This window comes from Battus philenor, unplaced genomic scaffold (genome assembly GCF_028537555.1).
Source record: "Battus philenor isolate CCGP_79_NKW_IND1 unplaced genomic scaffold, ilBatPhil1.0.hap1 SCAF_3, whole genome shotgun sequence".
Taxonomy (NCBI): Eukaryota; Metazoa; Arthropoda; class Insecta; order Lepidoptera; family Papilionidae; genus Battus; species Battus philenor.
The window spans coordinates 6,834,191-6,860,772 of NW_027181693.1; the positions used below are offsets into that span (position 1 = coordinate 6,834,191).

At 32.3% G+C, this 26,582-nt stretch overlaps 2 protein-coding genes across 2 annotated transcripts in view; one reads left to right on the forward strand and one right to left on the reverse strand.

The window, feature by feature from the left end:
* On the forward strand, nucleotides 1-14,742 carry LOC137927137 (facilitated trehalose transporter Tret1-2 homolog). Its single transcript, XM_068770953.1, has 4 exons — nucleotides 1-455; nucleotides 11,721-12,118; nucleotides 12,942-13,703; nucleotides 14,155-14,742. Exons 1-4 carry the CDS (start codon nucleotides 404-406, stop codon nucleotides 14,341-14,343), a joined length of 1,401 nt encoding a protein of 466 aa, XP_068627054.1. The 5' UTR covers nucleotides 1-403; the 3' UTR covers nucleotides 14,344-14,742.
* The window catches only part of LOC137927136 (myrosinase 1-like), a 16,973-nt gene continuing 4,319 nt past the window's right edge, over nucleotides 13,929-26,582 (reverse strand). Inside the window, exons 2-7 of the mRNA XM_068770952.1 lie at nucleotides 24,325-24,443; nucleotides 23,126-23,701; nucleotides 22,788-22,882; nucleotides 19,512-19,817; nucleotides 18,075-18,316; nucleotides 13,929-14,684 (exon numbers count right to left, since the gene is read on the reverse strand). Coding sequence (XP_068627053.1) covers nucleotides 14,477-14,684; nucleotides 18,075-18,316; nucleotides 19,512-19,817; nucleotides 22,788-22,882; nucleotides 23,126-23,701; nucleotides 24,325-24,443 — 1,546 coding nt within the window. The 3' untranslated portion in view covers nucleotides 13,929-14,476. The remainder of the gene's footprint in view (nucleotides 14,685-18,074; nucleotides 18,317-19,511; nucleotides 19,818-22,787; nucleotides 22,883-23,125; nucleotides 23,702-24,324; nucleotides 24,444-26,582) is intronic.

A 26,582-nucleotide genomic window follows, 5' to 3' on the forward strand; every position in this document is an offset into this window, starting at 1 on the left:
TTTTGCGTCATTCCATTCCGCTCCGAGTGTGCTCAATAGTTCGTTCGCCTCGATTCGTTCAGCGTTTCGTTCAGTTCTTCACTCGCTGCCGTCGCGTTAATACTTCTCGCACGCGTCACCTCGCATTATGTACCAGCAAACCAACAACACATAAATCTTCCAAAATGAAGCCGAATCGGTTATAACATTATTATTAAAAACCCATTAAATTTTAGATCGAATATTATTATTTTTGTGATATTTAGTTAGTATCCGCTGTTATTATTTATATTATTACCATGGGTTCGAATTTTGTTATATAGTTTCTGTAATTATTAAAATAAAGCTGTGCTCAATATAATCTCATTCCAAGACATCTGTAATTAAATTTTAGTCTGAATATAAAGATATTTTATCGTTTGCAATGACAGCCAAAACTCGCTCACATTGGAAGGAATATGGAACAGCACTATGTGGTAAGTTAATTTCTAACCTATCTGTAACATTAGCGAACCATGCGTCAACCTAATATCCATTATAACATTAATTTTCTCTTTACGCATTTCAACGCGCATTTAAGGTAAAATAATTTGCACATGATAAATGCTTGTTTAAATATTAAATGATAAAGTGTATTTCCTGAAACGTGATCATGTCGTCGGTATGATTATAAGTTGTCATAAGTATTATCCAAGTTTTGACCCGAGCGGAAAAAACTTGCTTTTATTTTAGACACGCTTTCATTTTTACTCGCAAAACATAACCTATATTGCTTGACCTCTATACCGTTCTAAAACTTTTTGTAGACAAAATCCAGTAAAAACTCTTAAGCTATATATATATATATTTAGTTTATATTAGTTAAATTTAATTACTTGTGGGACTGTATTCCTTCCATATACATACTACGTGAAGGATAAAAATTTAATTATCATGTAAATATATTTTAGTGTTGTCCGGAATGCTCTAACATTTCAAATATAATTGACATATTTATACGTTAAATATTTTTATTGTAGTAATATTTGTATTGTAGTAATAATCAATTTTAGAAAATATTTATTCTGTCGAAGTCCTCTTTATAAAAATGTGAAAATATATTTAATTTCACAATCTTTCGACGGCAATAATAAAACTTTATCATTTTGCTTGATGCAATTAGTTATAATGACATGACGACTTACGCAAATACACAATACACACAATCAAGCCTTGTCATAAAACAGCCATATCTGCACCATTCTGTTTTAAGCATTAATAAATTCTTTTTATGAATTAAGTTGACTAGTAGAAAAAGCGCATAACGAATTAAGTTTGCCATTGCACATTAAAAAGTGCAAATGATAAGTCGCAAAGCTTCTCAACGTTATAACGTAGATCTATCATAATTCAATATACATTCATACATCAATTATGCAGTAAAAATACATATAAAAGGTTTTAATTACAGATAAAATAAAGTAAATTCGTTCAACTGACATAAACATAGTCAATGCTTTAAATAATCTAAGTCGATAGTTTCGTTTTATAAGCTCATAAAATATATATAGACTTTTCCTCATTTATTACTTAATATAAAAAAGAGACGATAACTGTTATTTCGCTTAACAAGGTCCAAGCTATTTTGAACAACACATCACCATTTTTCTAACCTCAAACATGTCGCCTATTATCTCGTTTTTAACGCCATGTTTAAAATTCGTGGTTGCATTATTCACGTTTGGAATAATTAAATAGATATATGTATGATTGTTCCTAAAGCATACCTAAAATAAAATGTTGGTAGTCCTCTATGAATTTTGATATTAGCTTAAACAGGACGAATATATTCCATAATTTACAAAAATAAAAAAAACTTAACATGATTTAAAAAGTATCTATTAACAAATAAATAACAAAACCCTTTCATTATAACTAAAAGACACAAAATATCACTATAATTTAAAGGATTTCAAATCCCTATTAAATCTATTGTTTTGAAATAAGACCCAAAAAGGCTTTCTCTCAGGTAAACAAGTATTAATAACCATATAGATAGATAGAATAGAACCATAGAACCTTTTTTCGGCAAACAAACCCGAAATGATACGATGTCATAGTACGAAGCATTGTCTTTCTAATTCTTTGTCAATGTATTCAAAAAAAAGGATAAACAAAATTATTTAAGATTTCTTGTTTGTTACTTTTTACAGTTAAGTTTTTGGAAAAAAAATATTTAAGAGTAAAAAAAACTTCTAAGTTACGCTCAAAGAAAAAAAATGTTTCCAGATTGGAGTAATGATTAGTAGAATTAATTAAAAAAAACTAGCTTCATCCATTATTTATAATTAACGTCAAATAGAGTTGTTTAAAAACATTTTAAATAGTAAAAACTATTTAGTGATTAAACTTATATGATCCTCGGTCCTCATTACTAAAAAACAAAACAAAAGCTTTTAGTAGTTTCCTTCGACTTTAACCACCTAACAATAATGTGTTGGTTAAAAATATTTGTTACAATCTTTTTGTCTAACAAATTATTGTTAATTTTATGTTATACAGACCAAGTATTTAAAACGCCGTGTATTATAAATAATGACATTAAAAATACAGAGTTGTTAGATAATTATAAGTTTTAACCTTTATTTCCATATCAGGCGGCGGCAGCACCGGACCATATTAGCTAGAAGTGTTGAAATAATTTCCTCTGTCATAATGATCGATTAAGTACTGTTCTGGATTCTCGGGCATACTCTCAACTAAATAGGTATCGAGAAACAGTCCAAGCCGTGGTTCCCACTCGAGGCCCTTCTGCCAAATCACTCCATGAAGCGCTTGCCTGAGCGATTTTAGATCTCAGCGGCCTTCTAACATAGCATAATAGTATATAGCGGCCTGAAGCGTTCATCTGATGGCAATTGATACTCATTATACCCAGCTACTTACTGTTTAATAATTACAAGATCTTGCTCAAAATATTAGCAAACTAACATTGCGGTGTAAATAAATTCCGCGGAGCGGGTTTTTGTCTGTTAATTGCTAACCGAGGTGGTGGTGAAATTAGCTGGAACAATTCTCCCGGTAATAAATAAAATCAGTTCAATGCTACCGGGCAACCGCGAATCGAAATGCTAAACACATACGTGACAGCCTAAGTCACTAGGCGGAGGATTCTCCTAAACGGCCTACAGCTAGGCGACCTCCTGTTCCTGTGATACCAACAACGTTACAAACTGACTCAATGCTCCGAGGAAGCACTGCAAATGTCAAGAAGTATTAATAAAATAAAAGCCACTGTATGTTATATAACTATAAACTTTTTTTTAATCTGTAGCACAGTGAATACAGATTCGGGCAGCACGGTTTTTAAAACATTTTTTTTTAATAAAAATAATATTATTTATCCTAACATTTAAATAAAGGAATTTCGGCTTAATGTCATTCATTATCATTCAGCGAATTTAATAAAGCAACATTTTAATATCAGATTTTTTATGTTTTGGTTTTCTTTTTTAATCATTTGTACGATGTTAATATTTATTAAAATGCTATATAATCTAAAATCAGTGTAAAAGTCGATACCATCCTGATAGTATCTTGATTAGTAGTTATTAAGACTAATCAAAAAATGTGATCTGTTCATATAGAAATTAAAAAACAAATGGTAGAAATATAAGCCAGGGTGACCACACGACCACTAGATAGAGTAATTCACACAAAAACTGAAGTTTGCAGATAGCTATCGTTTAGCCATTTCTTATACTTTCATAAAACAAATGTATGATGTAACGTTTGAATGACACGCGGTTATCCGTGTCCGGGTAGTCTTTGTAACATAAGAAGTTGGATAAACGGTGCTAGAAAGTATACTTTCCACCGAAAGATAAGTTGCAGGTTATAATAAAATATATCACAATAATCAATTGTTATTAAACTGACAATAATTACAAATCAATAGTCTTATCTAATTGATATAAACTTGATATATAGCTGGATAATATGATAAGTAAATATTAAACAGAAATGCAGAGAAATGACAACTATTACAGTGTTTATATTCATAATAAATTATAATTTATAACAAGACCAATTGTCTGCCCGATTTGCTTGGCCTGCGCTGCCTTTTGCGGATTAAGTTTCATTAGATCCATTCTTAAAAAATAAAAAGCAAAAAAAAATGTCGGGACTAGTTTAAGTTTAATGTACGTTTCCTCAACCGCCATGCAGGTAACAAGACGAATAGAATAATTCTTTCAAATTTCTATCGTCTAATCTTTTTGTTTCCAGAGATATATCATGACATACTACTTTAATCAGTAATATATGAACATATATTACTGATTGAATTAATATATAAACTTTGCAATAATTTTAATGAAAGTGTTCATTATAATAATCATAATAATGTTAAGTATAGATTCACGATAATTTATGTACCCATTTGTTTACTTGAGTTTTAACCAAAAATAATTGAAACTGTATAAAAAACGAACGTTACAATATTTATAACAAATTTTATCAGGCTATCAATTCGTTTTCATATTATGTTCATTTTTGTATTCATATTAAAGCATATCATTAATTACGTCACATTGGACATGGTATTGTCATAACGTAATGTAATGGAAAAATTGTTAATTACCTTTTATGTTATTACTTCATTGTTCACCATAGCGCGCCGTATATGTAAATCTTTAATGTTAAATACAACCATACAGGGAATTAAATAATTAACGGTTGTATTTAATAATCGTTTAATGATATAAACTCATTATGAAATATATTCACCAAAAAATAAAACTTGTCTATCAATCTCATTAACCAGGTGGTCATTTGCGCAATATTATTAAATTATTTAACTTCATTTCGTATACATTATTACGGGAGGGATTTTTCTGAGTAATCGTTTCTTTTTATAAAGTTTTACGTATTTAATCTATTTATATTTCGTAGTTTCAGTAAATAGACTCCCACTGCAAGGCATAGACTTCCCACAAAGATATCTATGGGGGGAATAACATAATCGCCACGTTTCGCAGGCGAGTTGGCGATCGCTGTATTGTATTGTGCAAATCTTCTGAAAACTTGTTTATAACCTGTGGCAATCCTTTACAAATATTGTACATAATGTGACTCAAACATAAGACTGTATCTCGAGAATCGAATCCGCAACCTACGATGCAAGTCTTAGTCCTCTGGGCTGCCACTGCTCGACTATTTGTATTTACTTACTTAAAATTTAAAATACAGTAGCAAATTTTTTTTACAACAAACATCTATAATAATAAGGAATAAGATATCTCTGTGATAACCCTTTAAACAAACGACCCGTCACATGGCTTTTTGCTCAAATAAAACGACATACAAATCTCATAAACCATTTATATTTATAGAAACTTCTGTATATTTATCTATATGTGGATCATGGGACATTTTTGACGACAAAACATGATAGTTTTTTAATTTTAATAAAAACAGGAAAAATAACAACACTCAATGGTTCATAATAAATCCAAGCCATAATACCTTTTTATTCAAGGCAATTGCAAAATTATTGTAGATTCTTAAGCTTATAATTAATTTAATTGTAGATCTATAGGGCTTTGCTTAATTCTATACACGAGAGAAAAAGAATTATAACAAGCCAGGTGATGTTTTTATTTCGAAATGTGTGTTAACTTTGGGTAAATAATGTATTTCTTATACATATTTATTATACATTTCCTAATATTTTACGATTAGCAGTCGTGAAACTTTGTCTTTGTATCAGATAAGTGGTGCGCGACAAACAGAGTAAATCTAATGTCAATGACATCTGATATAGTCGTGTGACGATTTTCTATACTCCGCCTGTTCGCACAAGAGAGAGCAGCTCATACGGTCGCAGTTTATAAACATCGCTCCTGCCTACATTGTTTACACTCCGACGGTTTGTTCGTGGAAACGTCAAGCTGTAAGACGGGCACAATTTTGCAAACACAACAAACATAATAAACTTTATTCTCTCTCGTTACAAACGCACATTATTGCTGGAAGTATCATATTAACACTGTTTTATGACCTCAGCGCAAAATATATACGATATAGTTGTGTCATTGATATACACATTCTGAAATATATAATGACAAGTATGTTTGGGCTGAAATGTATCAAGCGAGCCTGGTGGTAATAAAGGGGCTTCGCGTAATTATCAAAATTGTAATTAATGAAAACCACAATTTTCCTACGATCTACAAATTTACATTAATTAATAAAATATAAAAACGAACAAACGAAGAAGTCTGTGTTTTATATCGAAAGTTCATATCTATGACTTATGATTATTATTTGAAAAAATTTTAATAATAAAAACTGTTACATCCTACCTGAGACTGTAAGTACACACGTGTCGATATCTGCAGTCAAACGGTGCTCAATAAGCATTATCGTCTTTCTTTGATGACCGCAGATACTAAGTTCTAAGGCTTATAATACACCTCATGTTTCAAAGTGATAAGTGCCAATACGATATTACACAGGATATAACTACATTTTATTAGCTTTATAAAACACTAGTATTATTTATCATCTGGTTCTGTTCATTATTTAGTGGTATGGGAAAAAAGCAAGAAAATTGCAGCTAAGTGAGCGAAATTACTGTACCGCTTTTGTCGTCAAAGCAAATTTCGAAATTATTTTATTACCGTTTATTGTCAACGCGATTATCTTGTTAATCAATTGAACTACTCTCTTAGCTACTTTGACCTCAAGCCAAAGGGTAAAGAGCAAATACAACAGCTGTCCGTCTGAATACAATTATCTATCCGTTCAAGTCTGCCAATTTAATAGTCACTAAATATGTTATTAACTAGTAATGTAATGTTAACACTATAATAATATTTGATGTCAACTCTGCGATTATATCGAAAATTTCAAACGTACATGAATGTGTATAGTTCTTGACACGTCTCTTCTTACGTCTTTCATAATTAATTAAATATTTAACATGATAACATGCAACTTGAAGTAAGATTTACTTGAGTCATTCAGACTGCCAAGCCTTTATAATAAATAAGTTGCATTTAAATAAACATCAATGAGTAACTATAAATAATTAATAAAGACAATTAAATGACAAGAATAAATACACTTTATGTACAATATAAAATGATAGGCGTCAGTGGAATTGCAAGTTACAAATAAAGATTACGAATGCACGGGTATAATATCAATATTTTGCCGTCATGTCATCATCATTTCATTTGATGATATTTTTATCATGCTATTTTGTCCGTTGGCATTTACAGTCTTCTGTACTCGAGGTGGCATATCGTAAAAGAAAGCACCGATCTACACTTCTTTGCAGGAACTATGCTCGAGGACTCCTTCAGAAATCTTGGCACGAGTCGATACATCATTTATTTTATAGGAATTTAATTCAGGCGATGAATATTAACTAAATGAATGTAGAAATAAAATATCACTACAAGTCTTTTAGGAATTTCTTCAACACGTAGCCTTGCGCTATCTTAGTCTAGTAACGTCTTTATGTAATCTATTTGGTTGATGACGTTGCGTTTTTTAGTGCTTTCTTTCATTTACAAGCAATAAGGAGTTTTAGTCGAGAATGTAACGCTCTCCAATCGAAATGAAGTTAGCGATTAACTCTCTTAATTGGCTCCGAATAACTGAAGCAAACGTTGTCGAATTTAATTTATCGCAATTATTAGCAAAGTTACTCGACTTATTTATAACTTATTTATTATAGTTCAGCTTACAAACGTTATTTCATAGAAATGACCTAATACTATTCTATTTTCCAAATTAGTTATCGCCCTTTATAGTCTTTCTCCTGGGCCACCCTCTTCTGGTCACATGTCGTTTAAAATTTTAATTTCATATTCGAGTTCTAACTAGGTAAATAGTTGTAGTGTTCAATTCAACATATGTGCCATTTAGATCTGAAGCTCGAGGTTCAATTTGAATGTTATTATAAGGTGAATGCTACCAATTTCAGCCTGTTATGTTGTGTAGAGATATTGAATATTGCGCTATGTCAGTATCAGTCGATGTTATTGTAGATTAGTTCTACGTATATTAGAATATAAGTATATATAGTAAATAGATATTAAGGTCCATTTCCTGTATGATTTTCTCTTTCTGAGATTCTCAAGGGACTTCATACTTTTCCAAGAAATCTATCCGCATCTACCCCGTAATGTTGAAAAATGTTAGTAAGCCAAAGTAGGTTTTACATGACATTAAAAGATTAACCATAGTAATTAAAAAAAAATTTAACTTTACCCAATATTCAGTATGTTCCAAAATGAAAGTAAAATAATTTGTTGTTATTTATAATTACCCATAGTAATTTTAAAATAAATAATTTTATTTGTAATAGAAAATAAATATCCAAAAAATAAAATAAGAACATCTAAAGATAGTATTGTTAGCTTTCGTTAGCACATCGGCACGTGATCCTGGCACGTGCACAAGGTCTATTTATAAATCGTATTCCTTCAGCAATACCAAATTTACTTTTGTGCTTCGTAATTTCGTAAGATATATTGTTCTTAAAGTGAAATTACTTTCACAGCAGCAACTTTATTAGTTGCGCACGCTCAATATGTCTTTTATTATAAAAAAAACTGCATGCGCGTTTAATAACTAACGAAATCTTCTGTATTTAAGATTTTCTCTTTTATCATCATCGTCTAGTCAGCTGATACACGTCTACTGCATGGCATGGATCTCATATATATAATCATTCCCAAATAAAATTTCTTTTGAAAATATTTAAAGTTTAAATATATATCTTTACTAAATATAAACGTATTTAAATAGAAAAAAATTGATAAGGGAGTATAAATGGTACAAAAACGAGCGCATGTTAAGCCGGGCTGCTTGCGTCACCAACTCGCAACGCGCCATCACCTCTCCCCGTCGCGCGCGCACCCCTTTGTCGCCCACTCCAACGACCTAGCGCACAGGTCACATACAAACAATTTATTTGAATCTAGGGTTCCCAACTATGTATAAAAATTACAAAAAGAAAACAATTATAGTTTAATATTAGTAACATAATATAAATAATATTAAAAGTATTGTTTATTTTTTATATTAAAAAAATAATTATTGTATACAGGCTAGAATATTATGAGAGAATTTAACAAAAAATGTTTTACTACATAAATTTACATAGATATTAGTAGCCCTTGATAATTTATTACTTGTTTTACAACGAATACATAGGTATTTATTTATTACAATAATTATCACTGTGATGTTTCTAATATATTTTAAATAGTTACTGCTATTGTATATTTTTGAGCAACTTGTTGTATCCAATTCAGTATTTAATATATTCTGATTCATTAAGTTGATATCTTTGGACCAAATAATTAAAAAAAAATGTAAAAAGAATTACACATTGTAACAATTAGTAATTCGGAAAGAAAATTGTTCAAAACCTCTTTAGTCTTAACACTGGAGAAACTTTCAATATTATTTGTTTATCTGTGTGTTGTCTAAGTTTTCTAGTTTTTATTGCCACAAGATAATATAATAAATTAAAAAATATACAAAGGTAAAATGAATTTAAAAAAATGTAAAACCTAATATACCTAAAACGTAATATTTACTATACATAATACTATAACATATATTTTGTGGACAACAAATTGATTCAGTGCCAGTTGGCATCCATTGAAATTTACCTATGTTGTATCTGAAAGTAATCTGTACTATGTTATACATGATTTTCTGTGACATTATCAGAATTATTTTATTTAAGTCTAATAACAACAATTTATAATTCCAAATCATTAAAATTTATTGATATCTAGAAATAATTAATATTTACTTTAAATGGTAATACCTTATTAATATTAGTTATTCCAATATTATTTCGCCACATAAATATAAAGGCATTCCCTGTAAAATATCAACATATTTACTCTGCCAAATTTTTCACTTACAACAAAAATCATGTTTCAAAAATAATTTGTTACCTCGATTTTTCAAATAACTCAATTGTTCTGTGAAGACTTGCCGGTGTTAAAAAATTTAAGCGTTTACCACAATTACGTTTTAACTTCTTTGTGACATACTCGCATTTTTTCATTTTTACAGTTTCAACCTACATGTTTAATGCTTTAAACTATTCTACCGCCAAGACTGGCAAATAAAATAGCTTAAACGAATCTTGTTTTCCTCTTTCTAATGATCCATACGTCTTTATTTTTTATCATGACTTAATACGTATTTCCGCGTATCTACTTTGTTATTGTTCATAAAATAACTGGGGAATAATTCAACCGGAGTGGTTATGGTCAGAAGTTTCCGTAAGTGTAGAGATAAGAAGCCAACAAGATAACTATTCGATTTTAAAACGGTGCTAACAACGTCATGTTTTCAGTATACTTCAAAAACCTGTATATGTTGCGTAATGTTTTAATTTTATAAAAATAAAACACTATAATAGTATACGTCATGACACTACAAAATGATACAGTTATAACAGCATTCTGCTCTCCGGTATCATCAACATTTTAGCCGTAGGAAATCCATAGGCCTCTCCCATAGGTTTCCAATAGGACCGGTGATAAATGGTCTACATCCTAGCGTCTTCCGACGATCTTAACTGGGTAGTCAGTCCAACTCTCTTTCCAAGATATCAAATTTAAATCATATAAAGTTTTAGTTCATACCGCTAGATCGTCATTTACACACAAACCAGTAATATCAACAGTTACAGCACCATATTATCAATATCAGTCTTAATTAATAGTTCACACCATTTTCGCAGGATAAGAGTTGTCTACATTAAAAAAAAATAAAAACTACGATAACAACAGTTAAACATACGGTAAAAACTTTAAAAACCTCAAAATAGATGTTTTAGAACATAAATCGATGGGTGATCATTTTCCACTTGAAAATCGATTATGTATTTTATCTAAAGATAAACTAAGATAGACACGTTAAATAGTTACAAAAAAGTAAAGGATATTGCTCTTTAATTAATAATACGCTAAAACGTATTAGTGAGAGTGTAATTATTGCCCATTATTAAGTATCTAACATATTGTTAGACATTTTTTTTAAATTGCAATTTTTTACTTTATTTTGTTTTTACTTTTTAATAAAAGTAAAAACTTTAAACTTTTATAGATTTTTATTGGTTCAATTTATGTAGTGATCGAATGTACAAATATTATTTTTATTATTATTTCATATTTACGTAAAGTTACTTTTCGATCGTAAATTATGAACGCGTATTCAGTGAGAGATTGTTCAATAAACTAACTAAATAATGTACTACTGTTTTGGACAATGTCCATGCTGTTAGCCTTATACTCTTACAGCTTTATCTGAATACTTCAACAGTTAGCCAGATGCATAGCCGCGAGCAACTGTTTAGTCTGATGTCAAAGTGAAAGGTTAAGAACGGTTATGTTAATAGCCAAGAGCAAGTAGCGATGGTCGAAGAGGAGTATGGACCCTTCGACCACCCTCGCTAAGATCGGATAGAGAGATCCAAAAAATACATTTTCAAAAACAGTACTTGCTTGAGTAACTTGATGAATTCAACACTTGTGCAAGTGCAGTTTCTCGCTTTTTTGGATACTTAGGTGCTTTCCATAATAATCCAACACTTTCACTTTACATGAAATGATTAATAATTGACAATACTTATAAAATATAGAAAGTTCATTTTTTCGCCGACCTTCGCCTAAAATTAAATTGACTGAATAATAATGTTTAAATATTTTCTATTTCAGCAACACTCATTACCGCTACAGCTGGAACCTGCTACGGCTGGCCATCGCCGACCTTAGACTACTTACAATCATCGGCAAGTTCCATACCAACTTCACGGGACGAGGGATCATGGATAGTATCGATTATGATCCTCTGCTCAGCGCTCACGCCTATTCCATCTGCGTACTTCGCCGATCGATTTGGTCGCAAAACAACGTTGCTTCTGGGAGCGATCCCGTTCATCCTCGGCTGGGTATTGGTTATAGTAGCCAAGTCCGTCGCAGTGTTGTACGTCGCCAGAATGTTCTCAGGCTTGGGATACGGGATAGTATACACCGTCGCTCCCATGTACACTGGAGAGATAGCTACAAACGAAGTCAGAGGCGCCCTTTCCACTCTCATTACATTAATGAATAAGGTAATCAAACAACTGTTACTACAATTTAGGTTAAAGATACAACACCTGTACATACAATGTTGAATACGTCATTTGTCCGATTGCCTGTACTTGGTAAATGCAATATCAAATTACGTTTTAGCTACAGTTAAAAGGAAAATAGTAATAACAATTTTAATTATGAATTATTTAGACCCAAATTGTTGCGTTATATGTATTCTATTTCCTTGTTGTATGTATTTAAACTGAACAAATTTAAATAAGTTATACGCTATTATGCATATTATTTCACAGTCTTGTGAAAAGCGTGGCTAATTAAATTAATAATATCGAAGAGCATTTTATTACACAGACATCACGAAGTAACGTTACCATTCTGTCGATTAAACACGACCAATGTTTGTTTTTTTTTTTTTTCTGTCATTGAAATCATATTAGGGGTTCACCTTTTACTGAAGTGTCAGTGTCTAAGCCCCGTTATATTTACTCGTGCTCGATAATGTCGATAAAGCACTATCATTCTAGCGCAAACAAGCGAAATGGAAGAATTGAGAAAATATATAAAACCTCTTTTCGTTTACAAGCATTTGTAAAAAAACAAACCTGAGTTTTTAAAATATTTATTAGTAACAAAAATCTAATATAGCAGATTAAAAATACATCTTGTCTATTCTGTTGTATTGCCTAAAAGTTACTAAAAGCCTTAATGTACATTGAAATATTACATTACTTATCTGCATCAAAGACACTCTTCTAACGACTGTGGCTATTAATAGAATTTACCCACAGCATTGCTTGTAACGACTTGGGAGATTCGACTAATTAATTTCTTTTCTAATTTCAGGTCGGTATTCTCGCTCAATACTGCATTGGACCTTTCGTCACGATGCGAACTTTGGCCGCTATCAACTTGATCCTACCGATTTCTTTCGTACTCACCTTTATCTTTTTACCCGAATCGCCTTATTACTATTTGAAGTTTGAACGCACAGAGAGAGCTGAACGTTCTCTCAGAAGCCTCCGCTCTGGTGACATAAGGCTAGAACTTAAAAACATAGAAATAAACGTTCAAGAGGATATGAAGAATAAAGGTTCTTGGGGCGATCTAATTTTCGAAGCTACAAACAGGAAAGCTATGTGGATAAGCATAGGGGTATTCACCATACAACAACTGTGCGGCAGTGCCGCGGTCGTAGCGTACGCCCAAACAATATTTAAGAGCACAGACAGTAAGATCGAGCCATATCTAGAATCCATTATTATAGGAAGCGTACAAGTGGCAACATGTGTTCTCTCAGTGATACTAGTAGACCGTGTCGGAAGAAAACCTCTTTTGCTGTTGTCGGCACTTGGGGTGGGTTTAATGAATGGCACCATTGGAACCTACTTTTACTTCAGCACTTGGCATAAATCTGCAGTTGAGCATCTTCATTGGCTACCTTTAGCAGCAATTGTTATTTACATTGTGTGTTACGCTATCGGTCTATCTACGGTACCTTACGTCATCATTGGAGAAATGTTTCCCACTAACGTCAAACTGTACGCTTCCTGCGTCGCCCACATCTATACCGGCATTTCTATGTTTGCTGTTCAGAAATTATTTCAGGTAATTACTATATCACTAATTTTTCCACTTGAAATAATTAAATATCTCAATTAAATTCGGCAATGTTCCTGTAATTATTTTGCAAGTTCATGATAAAATTTTAATATTTGATCATTAAGAAATTCAGGCATTGTTACCATAACCAGACGAATTAGTGCATCTAATCTTCATGGTTTATGAAAGTCTGATTCAATTTTTTCTTACAAAAATAAAATAAAACAAATGTTAAAATTGAAATAATTTTAATACACACAATTATAAATAACCTAATGTCTATTCAAAAAATAATATTTTGGATACATGTAATCGTTTTTACCTTATCAATTATCACTAACAATACAACAACAGATTTTGTGTAATGCTGATAACTTGTTAGATGAGTCATATAAATGACTAAATGTGTAGTGTCGATTAGATCATTTCTTTATTTTGTGTTTGTGTCTCATTTCAGGTTGTGAAAGATTCCTGGGGTATTTACACTGCTTTTTGGGGATTTGCGGCATTCTCCCTCCTCGGCCTCGTATACATGCTCATAGCGTTGCCAGAGACGAAAGGAAAATCTTTTACGAACATCCAAGCCGGACTCAGAAGAGACGTTGCTCGCGACAACGCCAGCAAACTAATGACCGTCGAGTATTAGGCGATAGCAGCAAGATATAGGGATCAAGTTGAAAGTGTTAAGAATATTTGATACTTAAGATTTAATGATAGTTTTACGAACGTACTTAGCGTATTATATACAACAAAAAAAACTATAGCGCCGATAAGGAACGTTAAACAATCAGCCTGTAGAGTGATATCAGGGGTAGGGCGGTTGGAATAAGTAGGCTGGCGCCAGAAAAGGCAGTAAAGTCTTCTGGATCGTAATCAGCGGGCAGGCCCCGTGACGTCACCACGCTTGCATACAACTTAGCTGAGTTTTTCGCCGTCCTCGTCTTGTTCGGACTCTTAAAATCGACCAAGTAAAGACCAAAGCGGGACCTGCAAAATGCATTTACATTATCATGACGAGTGAAAATTATATCGCGGTTTTGACAGATCTTGTGTTTCATTTCATTATCCCGTTGTTGCTTATTGTTTAAAATTATTTAGTTATTAATAAACTGCTTGTTAACCATTAATATTAGTAAATAATATTATTCAACTTAATACGCCAATTAATAGCAAAGCGTATGAATTAGGCGAACTAACATTTTATTTCTCAAACGTTAAAGAATTAAGAAAATTCTTTCATCCTCTTGTATAAGAAATGTATATTCATTGTATGCAATTATTTTACTAAGGTGAAAGTTAATTATCTGACTAAAAACAGGGGTATTCGAGTATCAAAAAATAAATATCAAGATTGTGTAGGACAATTAACTGAAATAAACACTTTATCAATCAATGCCATAAAGTAAATTTCCATTGTTACATGACAACACTAAATTATTAATTAAACACATTGACAACGTTTTATGACTTCTGAGATTTTTATCTAACATGTGATGTAATACACATTTTATGAATATTTACACAAATTACATCTCATAACACATTCATCAAAATATATTTGAATGTGTTAAAAAATTAAACAACTGATTACGGAAGCTGTTTATAACATTATACCGTTAACAACTGTTTATCTTTAATAGATCACCAAATTGAAATTTGTCATTCAATAATTTTAAAAATTTAACGAATTATTTTAACGATAAATACAGCTTTTAAAATATATGTTTCGTTCTCTACTTTAATGTTCAAATATTGGAAAAAAATCTTTCATTTTCTCTTTACATCACTAGTTATCAATGATGATGATTTAAAAAAAATCTAGAACATCAGATCTCTCTTTTGAGTATATATGAAGTTTTTTTTTTATATACAGATCCTTAAATAAACAAGACATATTAGATCAAGGACGATAGCTAAATGACCTCTGCTTAAAATTATGGAGATAATAATACCAAGCAAAGTATTTTTTTTATTTATGTGAAGACAGAGAATTGAAAATATCAATGTCAGATTACACACGCACTATTTTGTGCTTCGAAAATCGAATTCGTAATTCAATACCTAACATCTATACTTTGCTTATCTATGTTCAAATTTCATTTCTCAGCATAAATAATGTCGCATAACTCAACGAGTGAAGAGAAATTATTAAGCAACTATACAATGGACCATTAATTCTGTACCATAATGAATGAAAACCACAGTTTTAATTTATAAGTATTCTTAAATAATAAACTAAATAAATAGTAACTTGAAAACTTCATGTTCAATTTATAAAGAAAACTAAGAAATAATATTTGTCAGATTTCCTTCCTGAAGTTTCTCAAGAATCTAATGGTTGGCATATAAAAGATATAATCTTAAATTTCAATTATGATACACCGCAGTAACGCGTGGATTTACTAACTATAAAATTCTTTCGAATAAATATCGGAATGTTTAAAATGCTCATTTTAAGGTATGAAAGTAAATCTGTGTTTATGTTGCATAAGATGAATATACAAGTACACTACCATATATCAACATCACGGAACATTGAGTGATATATGGAAGGTAGTATTAGATCATGATTAGTAGTACGATCAATGTCCCGTTCCAATTTTGAATTTGTGTTTTTGTTAACAGGATAGCATTTTGCGTTTCAGTCGGCGTTGTAGTTAAGACTGTCCTGTGGTTTTTAATATGTATATGATGATGGTTTGGTTTCAATTTTCTCTTTTACCATAACATTGCTGGTCATTATGTATTTATTCGTTAGTCACGAACCATGAGACATTTGTAATTATTCTCAGCGTGTTATTTTAATAGAGTTAGATATCTCTCTGTTGTAATTGGAAATCAATCCTCGTAATTGAATGCCGTAGATCGACACTGGTTTATTAAACATATAACAAATAAATGAACACAAAACAATGAGAGGTGTAGACCAAATATAAGGATTGGCCCGATCGCATTGCCTTGTGGAATACCCGCTGATATTTTACCGAATATAGTAAACACTTCATCATCATACTAAACCATAAATACGTTAAAAAAACCTTAATAGTGATGTGAAAAATAACATAGCAGACCCTCGTGCCATGCTGTCGAAAACTTAAGATGTAATACAAAATATTGAAGTGATTTTTGACTACAAATCTCTTTATAATATAAATTCGCTAGTTTTTCTGTAAATTTGATTCTGATCGAGTGCTTGTTTCGAATACAAATTCTCATTCTCATATCTATGATGTCTATCCTTTATTATTGGCGTCAATGATGCGATTTACAGAACTGATGTGTCTGTAAGACAGAGTTTTGTTCTGTTTATCAGGTTTATGCAAGTTAATTATTTTTGCCACCTCTCATTGAAGTGGAAAGGATTTTAACATGGCGTTAATTTCGTAGGCAAGAAATTTTATTCGCGACGGCTGTAGTCCTGAAGCATTTTTAAGATGACTTATTTTATTGCTTTTTATTCAAAAGACGTCTAAATTTAGGTATCCATTTCGAACTAATTCGTTTAGTTTGGAATTCGAAGATTTTCTTTTTGTGTTCAGGTAGATATTTATTGCCGTGGGGCTTAAAAACTGACAACAAATTTGTGAGTTTTGCACCGCCTTGTACAGGCCATCTCACAACTGGTTTTCACAATGGTGGCGCAGCAGATGTGGGACGTATTAATTTTCATGAAACCTTTCATGGATGCATTTGAAGTATTAGAAACACAGTGCTTAAGCAGGAATCCAAAGTTGTATTATGGTCTTGATTGAGCGTCTTAAGCTTTTTGTTGTTGTAATTTAGCTTTTTTAATGTTGTTTCTTGCTACCGCTTCCGCAGTTTTCTTTTCTTTCATTAATGATGGAGTATACTCCTAAGACGCTTATTCAACAATTCAATTGAAGAATTCTACAGTATTAATACTAGTATCAAGTTTCGGTTTCACGCTGACTATGAAAAAAGGGTGCGTACTTACTTCTACCTTGTGCTAGATAGTGAATGAAATTATGTCGAGAAAATATTAATCGTCAATGAGAAATAGCATATTCATGGCTAAAGTCCGTTACGTTAACAATGAACGGTCATAATTTGGTAAACGGCAGACAGAATAAATAGCAGAAAATTTGACGCTTATCTTTTGATTAGTAAAAGCCAAGGAATACACGCATGTAACGTTCACACTGTGCATTTACAGCAACTGCGAAGACGATAAAAAAATAAGTACTTAAAATTCCTTTCCGCATGTGTGTGTAAATGCATCTATAGAAATAAAAGGTAACGTGATAGAATTTATTACACTCCCTACAATCGTCTCATGCTTTCTCTTATTTACAAATGTGCGATTAATGAATATTGTAATATCTTTTCTGGCACATGAATTATAAAAAAAATACTTACACATAACCGTCATCCCATTCGAAATTGTCCATCAAACTCCAGGCGAAGTAACCGTGTACATTACTATGATCTTCATGTATAGCGTGTAGCAACGCGTTTAAATAATGATTGTAGTATGATACTCGGGCGACATCGTTTATGCCACTGAAATCCGCATAACCATTTTCTGTTACTATGATAGGTATATTGTTATAAGTTTTAGTAATCCATTTCAATAGTCGACGAAAACCAAACGGCACGACCTGAAATTTTTCAAAATATTAAAATTCAGTGCCTGAACTGTCTTATATGTTCAAAAAAAAAAGAAATAATATTTACATACAATATGAAATTATATGTTTGATGGCAAAATATACTATTGTTACCGTGCCGCGGCACTTAGTTCAGTGACCAACGGTAAAGTGCGTCGGTTGTTAAGCAGTGCCTGGCATTTTCGACTGATTTGTAGAGCACTGTACTTTTTTTCTCACATCCTTCACAAAATATTACATTCTTCACGGTCTGGTCTTCTTTCACACGTCACCTTTCTTCCCTCGTCTACATTCCTAATTACATCAATTCTTATTTCGTAGCATATATTCATTTGCTTTCTTTATTTGCAATTTCTGTGCCTATTTATTTATTCAATGGCACAGATAACGGATCTTACTATTTTTATTTTTATTACCATTTACGTTTTGTTTTCTTGTAGTCAGGCTTTATCCAATCCTTTATTTTATTTTTGTTTTTGTTCCCAGCAACGGTCTGCTGCACCATTTCTCTGGAGAACATTCGGACCTAACTCCGGAAAGTACGACGACATTTGTCGTCGCCCATGAGAGAGGCGACCCTTTCCTCTTCTACTTTCTTACCTGTCTCAACCTCGAGATCAAGGCGGTCTAGAGCGCTGGACTTAACGATTTTACTCGGCTAAGAGAATGTCACATCATCAACGTTTCAGAAATGTATCAGAATTAATATTCGTAAGTTTGAGCGGAATTCTGTATCCTAAAATCTGAACAGTATCGTACTAATGAAGGAAATCCGAATACTTCACTCATCATCAACCTAATGTCTGATGTCAAATATTTATAATATATAAACCAGAATAATAACACACGACAAAGTTATAACAAATTGTATATATAAGCAATATCTTCACCATTATCATTATTTCGACATCTACAGTCTACAGAAACGTAGGCCTAGGCTATAGCCTATAAGCTATAGCTTATATTTCCAAGAAGATCGGTTAAAAGCGGTTTGAATCCTATAACCAGTGATACAATAACATTTAGAGCTCGATACGTATAAAAAAAATATATACAGAAATTGAGTTCAAATTGTTTGACTTTTAACTCAAACTGAATACTGTTTAGAATACCTCACCTTTTACCATGGTGAAGATGACTTTGTCTGACTTTTAACTCAAACTGAATACTGTTTAGAATACCTCACCTTTAACCATGTTGAAGATGACTTTGAAGGCCATTTTGGGTCTTGAACTCTGACAATGCCTACATCATTTTCATGGGATGGGATCAAACCCACTTCTTTATCAGCCATACTAAGAAGGTACGTCGTATAATGGTTGAGTCCGAAGAAATCAGCTGTTCCTCTAATGTACGCAATTTCTTCAGGCGTAAATTTCGGTAATCGTGATCGTGTATAATTTTGCTGGCGACTTTTTTCATCCACAAGCTTAATAAGCTCAGGAGGATAGTTACCTTCTGCTGAATAAATCGGATGTGCGTACCAGCCCACCTATAACGTAAATATACAGTGTGATTATAGGCGTAAAAGCTTTAAAGGGAATGGATGTATTGCTGTTAATGAATGGCACACCCTATCCAAAAGGAAATGGTTTCGGAAATTATAAATAACGTAATGATAATATTGTAAGTAAAAGTTCTCAAAATTTTGATTACTACTATATATCATCATCATATTAAAATTTATTTCGCTATCTGTTCCTGCAGACTTTGTACTGACAGAAATTATTGGCTCGCCCCATTGCAATAGAAAAAAGAAATTAATGTAACATACTACAGAGCTATCACTTTATAAATTGTGATTGTAAGTAGGTGTTAAAGATTGAAGCTTTTTGCTGTCGAATGAGCTATACATTCACCCTTCAAAAGCTTTTAGACCCATAATCAATCAGCCATTTAAACACCACGTACATCCTATTGATTTATAAAAATTATATACAAATCAGAACTCTTACACATACATATAGGTATAATATTTTTATATGACAATATGCACAATATTTTTATTAACACAAGCGTCGCTGGGCAATAATTAACATTCCTACTCTCAATGTCGGCACGTAGCAAGCGTATAAATTGCGATTTCTAATGATTGCGAAACAATTAAAATGAACATAATTGCATAGAACACTTAAACTAGCATTAGGGAATTACAAATAACTTCTGCGACACTGGGTTGGTCTAAAAGATCTAAAAGGATGAAGATATAGTCCATTTGCAGTTTACTAATGTTTAATACAACCTGTACAAAAATCAATGGTTATGTGAAATAATAAATAACATGACGAATCACTGTTACATATTAAAATTAATTATTGTTAACTATCTGTTCTTGTAGACTTTGTCCTGCCAGAAGTTACTGGCCTGTCCCATTCCAATGGTTTCTGAGTAATTATGTTATACAGACTGCGCTTTTAATTTCATATCTTCAAAGCTTTTACACCTATATACCATTATATACCAATTACACTGTATAATTTTGTAAAAGATTTATGACATTTTTATCTTTCGTCAATAATCATTTGTCGATAATATGGAAACTTGTGCGAGTAATCAATAACTGTGGTCGGTTGTTAGTAACAAGGCTTTATAGATTTATTACACAAATTAAATGTATGAGTGTTTATTAATGCTTTGAAAAAATGGTATATATGTACATACATACATCTTTATGAACGTATTTACTAATTTTCAATTATGGCTAGCGTAAGAATCAACATCAATGAAATCAAATGTTATGTAAATTTAGGTTACTAACTGGTTTTTTTTTCCGATAAGCTTTTTCTTGATCTTTATTAATGAAATTATTCCTTCTTATGAGCGGTAGTCAACAATTTTCAAAGGAAGTTCGCGATGAAAAATTTTTACACTCATGTGTATTTTTTTCTTTGTAGATGGGTAAAAGAGTAAAAATAAATGTACATTAATGCTATAAAGTAAATTTAAAATTTAAGTGCATCGTAAATGATAATAATGTAATAAACTTGTAAAATTTTGTAATCTTGCAGCGGGCGCATAACAAATAAACCGAGAGCGTGAGATTGGCCGCTAAAGTTTTAAATGATACTAAAAAAGAAAAAATTTAGCGTAGATCCGGTGGCGTGCGATAAAGTCGAAGATTTCATCCACAATTTACGCCCGCCTAAGTGGCCAAACTCCTCTCGACTGACATATTCCTTATTCTAGCCCTTATTTTAAACGCAGCCATGACCTACAGATAATTCCTCAAACAGTGAAAGAATGCGAGTGTCATATGGTTCTTGAAGCCCTCCAAAACAGCAATCAATCCCACATCCTTTCGGCCTACTAGTCTCCTAAAATCTTTTGGGAAAAACTAGGAAAGATTAATCTTTGTTCTAATTATAACATTCACGGAGGCGAAAGAACTTCCTATTCCTGGACAGTTTGGTCGAAAACCAAAGCATTTATGCACTCATCAAGTGCAGCGTACCATGGAGCTCATACTCTCAAAGAGATCCAATACGAAAGTTATCTTTATCGATATGGCTAAAGCGTTCGACAAAATCTGGCATAATGGATTCGTGTACAACCGTCTCGTATGCACAATACGATCTGAGATCTGATTTTGAGCGATCGAACGTTTGAATATCGCGTCGAGTGAGTCTGCATCCGACCACGTCCGATTCAGTTGAGCGTGGCCCAATACGTAGTACTGTAGTAACACGTGCAGTTGCCATGTGGGTGCAACGTGGAATGGACAATGCGAAGTATCTCTAAGAAGTTTGATACTAAGATTTAACGATTTCTTCCAGATTACAAAGTAGTAATTGTAGTATTACATTGACTTTTTTTATTAGTATTAATGTTTTTTTTTAAATAACCGTCCGAATTCACGTGCATATATCTATTGACTTACTAACAAAACTACTATTTTTTATACTTTATATGTTAAATACCTTCATACCATACATTATATTAACGTTATCGACCCAAACAAAACGCATGAAATCAGTTAGAGGTCATGGCGTAAGTTGTTCACGATGCGGTAGTGATATAAATTGGAATCAGGTTTTGAAGTTACCTTTTAATTAATACAATCATCACTGTTTTATTATATATTACAAATTAAATAAAGACAAAGCAATGAGCATTGAAAAAAAATTCATAAAAATAAATTATCTGTACATTGTATGTGTACTTCAATGATATCTTTAACCACAAACAAATATTAGCTAGCAAAATACCATTTATTTTTTATAATACAAACATTTAATTCGCGTGTAAGGCATGCAAGGTGAATTCATATGATAAAACTATTATGATCGAACTATGCTTTGATTGATAGATTGTAGCTGCCAGTTTTTCAAGGATGTCAAGCTAATAATCAACCGTAAAAGGTAATTGTCTTTGCAGCTTTTTATTGTGTACAATATGATTAACGGACTTTAACCCACGCTGCAATCAATAAAACTATTACGGTTGTATCTATGATAAAACTTACATGAGTTTTCAAATACAATTCGGCGGCTTCACGATCCTTGGAAGTTTCGGTTTTTGGTTCTGCCCAATTTGAATCAAGCGACATTCCAATTTTGCCTGCAAAGTTAGTAAACATGTTTTCCTAATTGTTCAAATAGATTGCTTTTAATAGAACTTTATAAACCGAAACCGCTGTACCCCGCCTTAGGAAGCGCTTTAAGGTGGGGGCCGAGGAAAAAGGAATATAAGCTTTACCGCCGCGACTATTGATTACGCTATTGCCGTACGCATACCTAAGGCGTGGTGGAGTGGTTCTGACAGCACTGTAGTACTGAAACATTGTTTATATTTAACATTTACCTCCGGCAATTGATCGATAAGTAGTGTCGTATAAATGATAAACATTTGCATGGGCTTTTAGAAGATTATGTGTGCATAAATATTCTGCAATTCCGTGACGATTCAGCGCAGGTGCTCTATAAGTACCGCCGTAACCTTCTAAGCAAGTCTGCATCGGTTCATTGAAAGTCACCCAATATTTCACTTTATCACCAAAACTATCAAACAATATTTTAGCGTAATCTGTGTAGTAATCGACAATGTGGGCATTGGTCCACCCGCCAATATCTTGTAATTTCTGGGGTAAGTCCCAATGGTATATCGTAACCATGGGTGTAATATTGTATTTTAAAAGTTCGTCGATAAGATTTTTGTAATACTGAATACCCAAGGGATTTATGTAATTAGCAAGTCCATTAGGCAATATTCTTGACCACGATATTGAAAATCTGTATACATCCACGCCCAACTCGTGAACCATTTCAGCATCACGCTTATATAAATGATACGAATCGGCTGCAACATCGGCGTTGGATCCGTCCTTCACAAAACTTAAATTTGTATGTATTAAGTGGTCCCATATGCTCTCAGATCGCCCTGCAAAAATACAAGTCTGTGTTAATCCAAAAATATTCGAATTTATTTTTACTATTCACCACCTTTAGTTTGCATGCCTTTGTCTGATGCGTATTCTATTAAGATCAACATTGTAAACATCACCAATAAACAAGGAACATGATTTAATGGAATCAGGCGTTACCTTACGGAAGTCCATCCTAAGTAAGAAAATTACCAATATTTAGCCACTTCCGCACATGCAGTGCTGCATATGCGGAAGTGGCTAAATATTAGTCCTTTTCTTACTAAGGAACAAAGAGTATTTTATTCGTGTTCATATTTAAAAATAAATAACATTGATCCAAACAGGAAGTAACAATGATGTACATTGGTAAAATAACGTACAAATTTTAATCGTTTTGTAGATAATAGTACTTTAACTTGTTCGTGGTGAGTAGTTTTTAAGGTTAAGGCCATTTAAAGTTTAAAAAGGAATTAAAATAAATTTTATAAAACCAAAACAATGAGACAAAGTTCTTTAAGTTTTCATATAGTAAATCTGCAATATTTATCCCGTAGAACTATACCTACATTAAAATATATATAGTAACCTACGTACATAAGTAAGAAATAATATAAAACTAAATTAAAACTGATTTTACCGTCTTCATTCCAACCTCCTTCTATTTGACCAGCTGCAGTAGATACACCGAATATAAAGTTCAAAGGAAAGGTGTAATTCGACTTAGAACCTCCAGCTAAGTTGATTATTTCAGTATTTCTGAAAGAAAATTAACACAAACGTTAAAATTGCTAGCATACACTTAAAGACAATGGAAAATACGCAACGTTTAATGTTAAACAATATTTATCTTTATTTAAAATAAATTGTACGTTATTTACCAAAGCCATTTCGTAAATATCATTATTATTACAGCCATATTACGTTACTGCTGGACATTTGACATGAAAACGTTTACTTTGGTCCAATTTTTATTAAATTTTTAACGCCATTCATTATGGTTTGTAAAGGTAACTTGTGCGACATTTATGTCACTATAAGTAAAAAAAAGTGTTTTCAATGCGTATTATATATCCCTCATAACTTTATATTTAATACGCATTGGTCTGTAAGACTCTTTCTAGAGGCCGTTTTTGAATGTACAACGCAGTGCCGCAATACTGGTATTATACATAGGTGTCATTATTAGAACAACCTAACTAGTGAAATGGATAGGCTATTCAAACGTACATTATATCATTTCACGTCTCAAGGTAATAAGCAAAAATGTGGTGTTACAGGGTTTTTTTAACATTGACTAATACTCTTTGCTTTCGAAAACAAACCGATCTCATTTGAAACGAGGCTGGTTCTTCTTCTCCTAGCGCTACCGTTATTCGAAGTAGATGTATTAGAAGTAGTGCTATTGTTATTAGCCTGGTAATAACAACAGACCAATACTAATGCTCCTCTCTTTATATCGGAATGCTAAACGGGTATTATAGACGAGTGCCACTTCAAACCAAGGGCTCCTCGAGGAAGCCCTCCATGATGCCACTTGGGTTACAGTGCAAGGTTGGTCGAATAGCAGTTATACTCTTGGCCCGTTGGTATTTAAAGTTACAATGGGTTTACCACGGTTTCGCGCTGAACGCGAAGTTAAACTCCATGGCTTTGTCGGGAACTTCTAGGCTCAGATACAACACCGCGAAAGGCCTCTAAATTAAGTTCTTCGGAAAAAAGCTAAAGTAATGAGCCGTTATGTATGTGGTATGACCTCGCGGGCTCTAAGCTATTGATTATTTTCCATTTGGGAGGTAGGACGTTCCACGGTATGCATAAGTTGGGACTCTTGAATTTTTCCAACTGGACTGGTTTGTAAGCGGCTCCAAGAGCTAGTACAGAGTCCTACGCCTTAGATATATGTAGGTGCGAGACGGGAGAGAGTATCGGCCATTCCTATGTATTAGTCTGCTATCAATACTTGATGCAACGGCGCTCATGTTCTTTTATTCACGGTCCCCTAGTCGCCGCGATTTCCTAAGACTTGGTACAGCGGTCTCAATACAGCGGTCTCGATATCACTGTAGAATTATAGTTGTTATAGCTGAACCGTATTACTTAGCATCAAGTGCTCTTCTTATGTTATCAAATTCCGATTGAATGAACACGTTATTTATTTATTTATTTTATATATACCGCCCCTCTTTAATGCCAAGCGTTACTACATTATAACTTAACATGTTTAATGTTGCGATATCGGCCATCGAATTCAAATCACTGCCAATGACTTGCAGCGAGATTCAATTTACGTGTCTTCACTTCTATGTATGTATAACTTTTAAGCAATACGTTAAATAGATTCTTTGAATAAAATTACGAAACGTTATTAAGCAATCAAATATATGTTAGATATTAATAATGTGATATATCCTTGACCAAGATCAGTCACACGGAACAAGACGTTGAACTAGACCTGTTTTTAAAACGGAAACAATGTTCATGTCAGCCGAATAAGGAAACGACTCTAGTTTCTTCTCGTTTGCTTGAGTAAAATTGTATAAAAGGTGATACGTAGTTTAATATGTAAGGTAATATAAAAAAGGAAAACATTCCCATGTTTAAATGTAAGAAAAAGCTATAAAACTATGATATTAACTATGTATATAATGCTACTAAATATATAATGAATATTAATAGATGCTTTTATATGCAAAAAAACACAACAGTAACACCAGTAATTTTTATAGGATATGCATTTCCTGCTCTTTAAAAGAATTTATAAAATATATAAGAACAGCAATTTAAAATATTTTGCTAAGCATTTATACACATTTTATTGTAGCGTTTATTAAATGCACCATAAAAATGTAATTTAATTCCTTATTTGTCGATTTCCATTATTTTCCTTTACAATAG